This window comes from Falco naumanni, chromosome 1, assembly GCF_017639655.2.
Source record: "Falco naumanni isolate bFalNau1 chromosome 1, bFalNau1.pat, whole genome shotgun sequence".
In the NCBI taxonomy this organism is placed as follows: Eukaryota; Metazoa; Chordata; class Aves; order Falconiformes; family Falconidae; genus Falco; species Falco naumanni.
Window position 1 is genome coordinate 61742918 of NC_054054.1, and position 12428 is coordinate 61755345.

A 12428-nucleotide genomic window follows, 5' to 3' on the forward strand; every position below is an offset into this window, starting at 1 on the left:
CTAACATTGCAATAAAGTTCTCAGGAGGGGCTAGACAACTGTTCTTATGACATGACTTGTTAGATCGCTAAACTCTATGTGGCTTTTCTCAAACACGAAATTTCCCAACTAAGGTGAGTGCTTTAATAAGATGAGTCCTGTAGAACGCCTTTACTGGGCATAATCACATTGGGTTAAGCCAACTGTACCCAAGTATTTTATTATTGTTAATTCTGTAATGTTACCTACATTCTCTTTTCTTTTAACAGCCAACTCAAATCAAATCGATAATAATCACAAGCAAGCTCTGTGTAACTTCTACCTACATCAGAATAACAAGGGTAGAGTTAAAATTTCCTAAGGGTTAGCTGAACATTAATCATCTGTGCGGTGAAGCTTCACTATTGCTGTTCTGCTGTGCTGAGCAGGTACTAAGAGTTCTTTAGTATTTGGAGGAATGTTCTGCCTTAGATTAAATATCATTTGACTAATACAAGCAAGAGAAAAAACCTTCAATTGGTACAAAAAATTTATTTTAAGCATTCAGCTCAAATACATGTGATCAAATCTCTTTGACCATAGAAAACAATGTTCCAAGATAAACTTTAAGCCAAGCTGTAGCCCACAGAGGATCTCCACAGTTAAATTTGAAGCCCCTAAAAAACATTTTTAAGTACTGACACCACTAACAAGTGGTATGTACAGTGCCCTTAAGAGGATTAAAAAAGAGCATAATGTTCCATAGAAATTACACCCTTAATTTGTACATTATGGAAAATTAAGTAAATTTTATGATGAAATAGTCACAAGTTTAAGTACATTACAAGTTTACTTACTGTATGAGCACTGTTAACAGTCTTGGTTATATGTCCGTGTTCCTTATTACTAGCCAAGATTTTTCAATTCTTGGGTAAAATGATTTGAAGTGGTTCTCCAGTTGAATTCCCTAAACACTTCCCATCCCCCTGATTCCTGCCCCCAAGCTAGTGGAAAACACAAGGCAACTCAGCAGGTACAACTTGCGGTAACAGTTACCATTGTAGCTAGCTAACAGCATTAGCTAAACCATAGTGTAACAACGGTCTTGTAAGCGTAGATGGTGTTTTGTAATACTAATTTGAAGTTGCAGGTACCAAGTAGACACCTTAAACAGGTCTGACCAAGGGTGTAGCAAGGCTACGCAATTACCTTGTTGAAGCTGAAGCTCAGCATATGACATTGCCAGAAACACCGACACCCTCAGCCTCCAGTTCCATCAGCTATGGCAGTTCTCCCCCCCGCTACTCTACAGGATACTACTCTGTTGTACAGGATCTTTAGCCAAGTGAACTGGCAAAACACTGATATCCTGCAGTCTAAGAGGGAAGGTGTGGCAGAACTAGTAAGATAGATACACAGCTGCCACCTTTCCCTTCTTCCTCAGGTGAATTTAACCAGCCTTGAAGAATGTTAATACAAACGCTAATGTTTAAAAAGGCAGAGTGTGTCACCAGATACATTGGCATTCACAAGTTAGTTACGATTCTTCTTGAGAACAGAGTTAAGAATGCACCTAATGACAATTATTGCATTTTTCTCTTTGGCTTTCAAATCTACATCTAGCTTACCCTCAGCAGACAGCCTCTGCAATGGACATGCTGTTTTGGGGAAGTGAGCGATTCCTTTTCAGCAGGTAAGATGATATGTCTGGGTTTCTAAACCTGCAACTCAACTAATAACTTCTGACCTTGAGGGCTACTGTGGTTCTGACTATGACCCTGTTGACTTGAAAGCCAAAATCCACTGTATCCTGCAAAAAAATGTCTCCTCTTAAATGGCAGTTGTGCCTGGGTATTAAACCAAGAATCCATGCAAAATATGGCTGCATTTCAGTTGTTTTTAAAATTAATTCAAAATTGCATACTCAGGTTGGCCAAGACACTAATAAGTCAGTTGACAAAGCTTTCCATGCCGTTTTGTTACTGAAGCCAGAAAGATGAAGGAAACTCACCTACAGTGCTGGTGGCTGTTTCTCTTCATTCCTGGGTGAGGGTACTCTTTGCTAAAAGCATGCATACTGACACCATTATTAAGGAAGTACATGTCAATGTATAGTCTTCAGCTTTTATCCTTTATTACGTACACAGCAAAGAAGGCAGCATTAGACACACGCACAGTGTGTTACATCCATTCCATCCACAGCACACGCACACACGCGTACACACAGCCTTAAAAAAAAGTGTCTGTGATGAGGAACGTATTTTAAAGGTTGTGATCTTTATCTCTAAAGCCCCTGAGCTTTTTCTTATAGTTAGGTGAAAAGGCAATGAACAAGTCTTTCCTTGCTCTGTAAGTGCTTTGTGCAACAATGTCCATAGAGGTCATAAACAAGTCTTTTGGGGAGGAGCAACATGAATGTCTTCCCCCCATATTATCAGTCTCCTATCTCCACTTTTGCACCAAATAGTTTCCAGTTATGTTTAGTTGTCATACTCTGCTAATACAGCTCTTGCTCCTGTGATTATAGTTAAAATCAGTTCTGCAGATCGCAAACGAAATGCAATCCCCTCTTTCTCTCAAGAGATGTCATCTCAGTGATGCTGTAGGACTAGAGAAGTTACCAGAATTTCGTGGTGACTGAGGAGGCACAGATGGAGAACTGGGAGACAGTTTTCTTGGGCTGCATAGGTCACCGTTGTGCAACTTCCACAGAAGTTCTTCATTTTCCATTGACAGGCGTTTGTTTACTTTAGATTCTTTCTCTAGTGACTCCTGTAAAACAGCTTGCTCCGTGGAAAGTTGCCTGCAAACGTAACATTTGCATCAGAACATGTAACCCGAGTTTGAGGGTACAGTATTGAACTTAATTGTTAAAGAAAGGTTTGAAATTGCATAAACCCCTGCTTGGCTTACAACTAAATTACTTCCTCGAAAGGAAGACTTGGTATGTTCTCATCCTTGCTGGATTTAAACTCATAGCTTGCAGAAAGCAGGAGAAAGTCCCAATAATGAAACACCCCTAAAGGCCAGAAAAAGCACCTGGTAAGTAGGACAAGTCTCGCTTTTAACACAGGCGCTTTTAAATGGCCCCGCTGGAGCCTCTGGGCCTTGTTGCAGGCTCAGCTCTACATAGCAGCTGTATTTCTGTAGCTTCCTTCAAACTGTAAGGGTTTGCCCATCCACTTACGCAACAGTTGAAGTTAGAAGAACCTCAGACCCATTTTACTAATTTTAAATACTACTATTATTGCTAAACAAAACACACTGGTCATTTCACTTATGTAAATTGGCAACAGATCACTCAGCTGAAGCGGTTAAAAGTAAAACCAGGTTTAGCTCACAAGCCAGTAATACTCTAGAGCCCATCTACTGTCAGGTGACATTTCCAAGTTGGAACACTGAAGAACACAGGGAGCCTTTACCCCCTTACAGTCTGTTCCTGCTTGTTCTTCTGCATGGGAATGCACACTTGTAGAGACACAAGTAGGGCAGAACAGAAAAAGATGTGTTCTTTTACAGAGTACTACAGCATTCCAGTCACTAACATTTACACAGAATTTTCTTTCTTGTCACAGGGACACCTCCCCCTGGTTCCTAACATCTAGAAGTCCACAGATATTTTTCACCTTGAAAGCTCCATGTGTTTGTCCATCCGAGCTTTTAGTTCTTCGTTTTCTTGCTGAACCTTCTTTAATTTATCCATTAAGATTGTGTTGTTCTCCAGCTTAGAAAAAAGGTCACAGTTTAAAATAAATCCCATACCATGCCCTCATCAAGATACTGACTGAGCTATCAGAGACATTCATAGTCTGGAGTTTACAGACCTTGTTAGACAAAGTGCAAACCTAGAGTCACGCCAGACAGACCTGCTACCATAGGTTAGTAGTCAAACAGATTCTGCTTCTTTACCTTATCTTTGTGTAACACTGGCATTTTGCCACTTGTGCGGATTAGATGCCAACAAAGAAGAGCTGGATAAGGGATCTACTAATTAACCAGCACGTTATACTAACTTCTGCCAGTGACGGGCAGCAGTTTTAGCAGCTGTTGCAAACAGAAGACTGTCTAGAAATAACATGCCAATGTAACAAATTCAAAAGCTCCCCTGTGTAAGCAGCTCTCCCTGTTGCTCTCCTCCACTTCATTGCTGCAGGATGTTATCAAAAGTTAAGAAAACATCAGTGATGAAATGGTTGGATGGTCCAAGGGCTTCTATACTGTGGCCAATGTCCATCAGAAAAGATGACAGTTTTTTTACCAGTTGTTGACTAGTAATTGTAGACCAGGGCAACATGATACTGTAAATTACTGAACAACTGGCATGGATGTATCGAAACCTCTTTCTATACTTCCTCATTAAAATCTTGCTTAAGCAAGTATTACAACAGTGTTCAAAGTCCCCACCCAGGATAAAGACCCTGTCCTGCCACAAATGGGAGCATGCTAAGTAATTACAATTTCTGCCCCCCACATTGCCTGTTTGTGTGGAATTATGCAGAGATCAGTAACAAATCCACACAGCTAAACAAGTAGTTTAAACATAAAGGCTAAAATTACTGACTTTAGCTAATCAACTGTAGACAAAAACATTTATTCCAGTTCATATTTGATCCCTTCTTAATTAGCATAATTTCCACATTAATGTTTTGCTGACTGCAGTCTATCTTCGTAACACTCAAGCAAAATGTAGCAGGTAAGGATTTGTTTCATTGGGGGATGGGGAAGAAGAGAAGGAAGAGGAAAGGAAATGTGGCAGAGACTCCCAGATAATCCTGTAGTAATTTAGCAATAGTTTATGCAAACCAGTAGTTGTCTTAAGAGGCTAAAAGGTCGTTTACAGCATCTGGCTATTCCTTCCCCTTCTATACATTACAGCCCAACACAGATACAATTGGACCTGCAGCGTGATCATACCCCATCATCACTTCATGTTTCCTTTTAAACAAAAAAAATTAATCCTCACAGGTAAGTGACCAGCCCAAGTTCATTATCTGAACATAACTCAGAGACACGGTCTGAACCTGCCAGACCCAAAAGGAAAACTCACCAGTTTTTCCATCTTCATTAGCTTTATGTCCTGCTGATGAAGTTTCTCATTCTTGATCTCCAGCACTGCTTTCAAACTTTCCAGCTCCTGTTCCAGATACATAATCTGGGGGTTTTTCTGAAAGATTTCCATACAGTTTGGTTAGTACCCTGAATTTCAGAACAATGTAAGTGTGTCTCTGCTGTTTAGAAAGAGCAAGAAAACAAACGTGGTAACAACAGGTACTTACTCTTAAGTGAAATCAAGTTGAACAGTTTAGAATAAAATAAATAAAAAATGGATTTGGTACCACTGTCTCCTGTGATGTGTTTGTCCTTCAGTGTAGGTGGACAGCTGCAGTTTGCCTTAGAAGATCTTCAGCAAACACTTTATGCACGATCGTGAAAAACCCTTGTGAGTCAAAGGAAAACACTCAAGCTGTCACAGCAAAACTTGTTTTGTGGGAGTGCCCAGAGGCTCCCTTTAAGGCTAGGAGTTCCAAAATTTATTTTGTATTACTCATAACCCATCCCAAGAAGTAATTGGAGTCAACATTTGAAGAGTTTTCAGGTGCTGGAATAGTTCAAAAAGGACCATGAAGTTAAAGCTATGCACTTCACTGTAGCAGATTTTCTCTGTTTTGAGTTTGAAGGTAACTGCTTCAAATGCAGACACTGAAAATTGTCAGGTTTACATTCTTCTTAAAGCCTAGCAATGCACTTGCATATAAAAATCTTGCACCGCTGTACATCCATGACTTATCTACAATACAGCAAGGTAGGACTTTCTTTTTTATTTTTCCTTTTTTCGGTTGTTTTCCGGGAGGTGGAGGGGAGAGCAGAGCAGGAAGGAGACAGGACAGGGTCAGATCTGTTTTGCTCAAGGACCACCTTTCCAGAGTAAAGAACCATTCAAAGACTGCAGAGTAAAACATCCTCTACATTTCAAAGGCAAAAATAAGGAGAAACAAAGCAAGTCTCGGTCCATTTCCACACAGTCCAAGTGGAACATAAACAGAAAACAATGATTGTGTTGTGTAACTAAGTTTATCTTTAAAAACAAAACTCGTAGCATATTTGGGTAAGACTACTGGTGTGCCATGCCGAGTAACAGCTTTGCTGCTGCATCAGAAACCTCGGGCTCAGGTCTGGGGCAACGCCTGCGGTTGCGTGGGGTGCAGGCCCACAAGGACAGAGCCGACACGTTCCGCAGGTAACAAGGGCCTCATCACCTACACAGTTCATTCTCCTACCTGTTCTTAAGGACCGTGGTATTGGCGATTCGTTTAACTGCTACTTTTGAACAAAAGTCCATGTGAGGTTGGGCTGTGCTGGGCTACCTCAGAAGAGGAGGGAGACAAATGGAACTTGGTTCCTCCCTTTTGTGGCTTTAGAAGGAATCGAGGAGCTAGCAAGAAAAGCGATCCGGAGAAGTTGTAAAATGCAGTTTGCAGTATGTTCAAAAGTTTGGGTTTTTTTCTTTCCCTCCTCTTCCCCAATGGTCTTAAAATGTCTTTTAAAGTTAAATCTGAGCCACCACATTAGCTACTCCTAGTAGAACACAGAGCCAGATAAAAAGACTGAAAGGTCTACGTGACAATTTTAGCAAAAAAGCTGGGAATGTAAAGTGACACTAAAATAATACCGGAGAGTTGGAAATACACCTGTGTTTTCAAAGGGCTAATGGGAACTCTGACAGTGCAGAATGTGTGTTCAGTACAGAAGTACTCTGGGCCCAATCTGTATTTTTGCATAGAGACACCTCAAGCATATGATTTGTCTTAAGCTAAAAGCACTTGACTATTGCATCTTGTTTAAGCGACATCTGAGCAGGCCTGTGGAACACAGTTCAGACTCACAGGTGCAATGTACATGTTCCCTTTGGTATCGTCTCTCCCAACCACAGCAACATATTGTGGCTGCAGATTCTTGCAGCAGCTCTGTCCTGCCACTAGAATAAGCAGTAAGAGAGGGATTAAAAAAAAAAATAGATATATAAAATCCAGTGAAAACTAGGACAACTTCTTCTAGAAGCATCCTAAGTGAGTTTTTAAGCATGGGCTTTCTCTTTGTGGGATAAGCTATACTGCTGGTATTCCAGTTATTTCCAGGTTACCAGAAAGACAAGCATATTTGTTTCTACCTTCTCCCCCCCAGTGTATGAGAAACCTCTCTCAGCACATTTCTAACCCAGGAGCATCACAGGTAACAACAGCCTTGGGAGGAAAGGCAGGACAAGTAAAGGCTGGATCTGAAGGATAAATCAGCAATAAATATGAATCGGTGTCTTGAACAAATGCATTAAAGACTCAAGTACAAGAAGTGAGTTTTGCAGTAGTGATGTAAGCCCCTACTGTCATAGCGCTGTTTGAACATTTATCAGCTGTCCAGAAGAAGCTATGGACCAACTTTTGCATACACATAGGTCTTCAATTTAACTTAGGCTATTACTTACACCACTGACTTACATACTCAACAGCTGTACAGATTTGTAATGGTAACGTTAATACACAACATTGTAGTTCCTGAGAAAAAGTTCTGGCAGGCAAGCCATTTACATAAAATATGAAGTACGGAAGCCCTATCAGGCTTGACTGCAAACCTTTCATATTATGCAAGAAAATAAACCCAGGCTTACAAGATCTGCTCATGTGCATTAATTTTGAAGATCAAGACTTACAAGAGTGGCTTTTTCTTTGGCTATTTGTTTTTGCTCTTCTAATTTCAACTTTTCACTCAGAGTGTCGTTTTCACATTTTAATTCATTGATTTTTTTCTGAAATGAAAAGATAGGTTATAGTTAGGCCCAGAATTCGGTACGTATCTCCAGACTGAGTTTTAAGTTTTAGACTTTTGCAATGACCCCAACCCTTAACAGACCTCTAGCAGTTCCTGCTTCTCTTTAAAGGAATCTTCAAGCAACTTCCTTTCAGATTCATGGGCACTCTTGAGCTCTGAAACAAGTTATTTTTGCAGATTTTTAATACTGTGTAAGACATGAATTCCTTTTGAAAAGCATCAGCAAGAAAAGCCAGCCAGTAGACATATGCAGAGTCAGTGACAACACCGAAAGAACATTTATCATCAACTGATCCAAAGCATGTGCAAAGTATCAGATTTATTGCTGCTTCAGATTTGTTGACTGTCGCTTTACAAATCTGTTTCATTAGTTGACTGTCAATTTTGAAAGCATTCACCTACATGCAACAAATGGATGAACTGAGCATGAACCACATCTGATAAAAGCTGAGTTTATGAAGGGAAACACAGCAAAAACTGAAACTTTGTCTTCCACAAGCTTCTAGAAAAACATTTTCTTTCCTACTTTGGAGATGTCATGCAGAGGAGTTTGTTCATCGATTGCAGTGGAAGCATCACCAGTTTTGATGACACAAAAGTATCACTGGAAACTTGTCTATCAAGTGGAGTTGGAGGGAGGATAGAAATCATCATCAATGAAATGGCATTGCATCCAATTGATTTTAAACTGAGCACATTCACCACCCCTTTCCTAAAAAAAAACATCTTTTCCCCAGTATCCTGTAAGCAGCATAGACTATTTCTCAACATTCCCATGTCAGTCTGGAAAGGACACAACGCTGTTTATTCTCAATTTCAATTTTGAGATGCTCCTTATAGAACTAGAGGGGTGGGAGCAATTACTCATTAATGAGATTTTGAGGGCAGACTGCAATTCAGACATCTTATACCAAAAGAGTCATCTCCGCTCTTAAATTTTCATTCAACTACAATGGGATCACGGTTATTTCTGTATGTAAAATGAGACTTGTTCAGTTCTAAAAGAAGGAGTTCAGCCAACATTTTTAAAGACAGCCGACTGCCAAGAACAATGAAGTGGACATACTGATGAAAAAGCTCGACTATGTTTGTTTGTGACTACCAGTGCTATTTCATATGTACTTGAATACAGAAATACTTGCCTGAAAATGAGGACTCAAACTCCTTTTTCAGCTCCTCTACTTTTTCAGAGTGGCTGTTTTCGAGTTCCAGCTTGAAGTTTTCATGTGTGATATTTAAGTTGTCCACCTGCAACATGACAACATGGTGGGTCTTCCCCCCCTTTACGTGTGTCAACTTAACCCTTGTTTAAAGCATTGTTCCAATGGCTTTGCACAGTATGTTGAGCACATTTTAAATGGTCTGGGTAGCACTTAACAGATGGCACAGGAGAAGCTGAGCCACATACAACACTTAATAGATGAGAACTATGCCTTACAGTTTGGCACTACCAACAGGATAATATACGCGTGTCACACACATGGAGTTGTTGCAAAGCAAGATCACAAGCCAGGTATGTTTCTGTAAATCTTAACACTCAAGCTGCCACCACAAATATCCAGTGGAACTCTAGAAGTTATTGAAATTTGCAGAACACAAGGTATTTTCACCACATTTAAACATATCCTTATGTTCTGGACAGCTTACTGTAGTAGTATTTTTATAGTTGCAACGAATTGGAGTTTCACATTAGATAAAATAACTCCATTATTAGCAAAAGCCAGGTTCCTCTGAAGGCTTATTTGTAGCAGAAAACAACTGCTAGAGAGCATTTCTACTGTGAATGTTACAAACCTGCTCCTGGAGTTGCACTTTGTATTTTTCAGCTTCTTCAATGCAAATACTTTGGAGTTTCTCACATTCTGCAGTGTAGAACTGTTTAAGCCTCTCCTCCAGCTCAGCTAAATCATTGTGATGTTGCTGGTTTAACTTCTGCAAAAACCCTTCATAAGCAACTTGCAGTTCATTCCTGTCTCTCTCCAATTTCTCACAAGCTGCAGAAGTGGTTACTGAAGATGTCAAAAGAAACAAGTAATTCGATCAAGTTCAACACTAATTTCACCTTCTTTTTTACAGTTATTAAAGATAGCAAATACTCTGCACAGCAACACAATTATACAAAGACAAAAATAATTTATCCATGAAGCGAGCACCGCTTCCAAGGGCACATGAAAAGATCTTTGCAAAAAATACTGAATTCAATGTTTCTTATGCTGAGAATTAATTGAATCTAGTTAAGCCAGGAACCTATATTGAAAGCACAAGTGTGACAGTTTGTCATGACACAGAAGAATGAATGTCACGAGAGACAATGAAGTGCTCCGATAAAAATAAATAAATAAATAAGATTTGCTACTTCACCTAATTTGATCCCATTTCGTAGCATACTTGTCAGTCATTCACTTTTTGATATATAAACCACTTAGCTAAATTTGAAAGTCTTAATATCCTGAAAACCATTCAACATGTTACACTGACATATGCAGCAGAGAAGTAATTCTAGCCTGACACGGACCGCATGATAGAGAATGCCAATCTGAAACATACTGCTAATATGCATATGCCCAAGATATTTAAATATGCAAGATACAGAATAGTTTCAGGCAGAAAGTGCAGAGTATTAACAAAACAGAGAAATGCTGTGTAATTTTCTTCGTATTAACACAGATCAGCTAAGAAGACTGCCTAGGTTTGTCTCCCCATATTTACAGCTGATTAAAAGGCGAAACAGAAGTTAGTAACTTGTACTTTTGAGTTTGAAATTTAGCATTCCCAGCTCCAGGCAGACAGGCCTGAATAGGGAGAGTCATTTTCCTACTGTTAGTAGGACTGGAGCAAGCACCGTACGCAGTTCCAGCTTCACCAAAGGCCTGGTAGCAAGCTGAAACAGGACTTTAACACAAACCTGTGGTCGCTGACCTTAAGCAAAATGGCTTCTATACAGACTCTAGTGCTTTGGTTTGAAATAAATCAGTTAGATGAGTGTCTACTTAAGAGAAAAATCAACTAAAACCTTAATTTGATCTTCAGTCAAATACAGGAGAAGTCATGCATACATACACTTCACAGCAGCTTGGCACGCTGCCCAAATGGTATAAACTCTACGTAAAAGCCTGGGGAGATTCAAGGACTTTTGCACAGGCAGTATAGGAAATTCTCGTCACAGCTGTACGTTAGAGCCTTAAGATATATAAATTACAGTATCTTCAAGGACTGATTCCCCAAGCAATCCTGGGTTTGGCTCTAGGGGAAGTTGCCTGCCCCAGCACGGTGCCTCAGGTCAGGTGCATGTTGGATCCCCTCTTTACTACAGCTCATGAAGAGCAAGTGAGTAACTTGATGAATGATACTGCCACTCTCTGTTAAGGAAACTAAAGAAGTCTTGGCCCTGCTGCCATCGCTTGGAACCTGTAGCTGAACCAGAAAGTTTAAGAGAGAGCGAGCTGCACTGCATGTGAATCACTGGCATGTCGGTCTACCTGAATTAAACAGCAGGCTTAGCTCTGCGCTAGGTCTGTGTGAACGACCTGCTGATGAGGACAGATTTAAGCCAAGCTGTTCATCCCATGACTGGCAACAATGCAACTAAAGGCTCAACTGAAACGTACCACAACATTCTCTGCCACCCAAGCAGATTTCAGTTTTCTAAACTTCCTATACCACCAGCAAGAAAGGTTATTATTTCTCTGTTCCTTCCACAAACTTCTATTATAACTGCTGCCTTTGGGGAAAAAAATAAATGGGAAAATCGGCATTCATGCTTCTATCACATCGCATTGGCATAAAGTCATTGAATATATATGCTCTGCACTGTCGCGTTTTAGGGAAAGAGGAAATGCCACAGGTAGAAGACACTTTTTTAAAATGCAAAGAGTCGGGTAGCGAGCCGAACAGAGCAATTACACAGCCAACCACATGCAGAACGGATCTGACCACCTACAGCACAGTGTGAGGGGTATAGCTGAGGCAGGCAACTCACATGCCTCATTTGCAATAACTAGCAAAATGCTTCAAATTATCCACTTCCCTTAAAACCAACAGAGGAAGAAGCAAGCATCCAATTCTTTCTTTGTAAGGCCAGAGCCATTCATTTGCCTCCATTTAGCGAAAAAAATATGCTGCCTATCATTGCCTTATCTTTAAATGTCAGCACGCACAACTTAAGATGATGCAAAACACTTCAAAAAAAAAAAAGCAAAAGCAAACCACACCTTTGTCAAAGAAGATAAACACATCAATTCTCGTTCGGCCAGTTTGCAATTCAGATTTATGAGAAGACTAATGTTACGAAGGCAAACAAAATCTTTTAAAACTTGCATTGGCAGTTGGATTCCGTGTTACCTTGAAGGTAATGTCTGGCCTCCACAACACTAGAGACTGCAATGCTTCCTTGCAGACTGCAAGCCTGATTTGAATCCCTGCCATCCAGACAAGGAGCAGAACCACGAACTGGGAGTGAGCTCCCAGCATCATGGTGGTGCAAGCAAATGTGTGTGTGAAGCTTCAGCAAAAGCACGAACTGAAGAATTGTCAATGTGAAATTATGAGAAGTCCTGTAAACCAAAGTTTGTCCCCATACTTGAAATTACAACGTCTGCAGCAAGTGTTTTGCACAGCCCTCTCTACCTCCAGACAAATCATGTATT

The 12428-nt window shown here is 40.2% G+C and overlaps 1 protein-coding gene across 5 annotated transcripts in view; it reads right to left on the minus strand.

Annotated features, from left to right (window-relative positions):
• Positions 1 to 497: 497 nt before the first annotated feature.
• MTUS1 (microtubule associated scaffold protein 1) overlaps positions 498 to 12428 on the minus strand; it is a 98560-nt gene continuing 86629 nt past the window's right edge. For 4 of the 5 annotated variants that reach the window (XM_040596571.1, XM_040596564.1, XM_040596579.1 and 1 more), the window contains 7 exons: positions 9577 to 9791; positions 8925 to 9030; positions 7864 to 7937; positions 7664 to 7759; positions 5006 to 5122; positions 3585 to 3682; positions 498 to 2761 (listed from right to left, as the gene is read on the minus strand). In XM_040596571.1, coding sequence (XP_040452505.1) covers positions 2545 to 2761; positions 3585 to 3682; positions 5006 to 5122; positions 7664 to 7759; positions 7864 to 7937; positions 8925 to 9030; positions 9577 to 9791 — 923 coding nt within the window. In that variant the 3' untranslated portion in view covers positions 498 to 2544. Of the gene's footprint in view, positions 2762 to 3584; positions 3683 to 5005; positions 5396 to 7663; positions 7760 to 7863; positions 7938 to 8924; positions 9031 to 9576; positions 9792 to 12428 lie in introns of those variants that run through there. The other variant, XM_040596587.1, reaches the window with a different exon arrangement.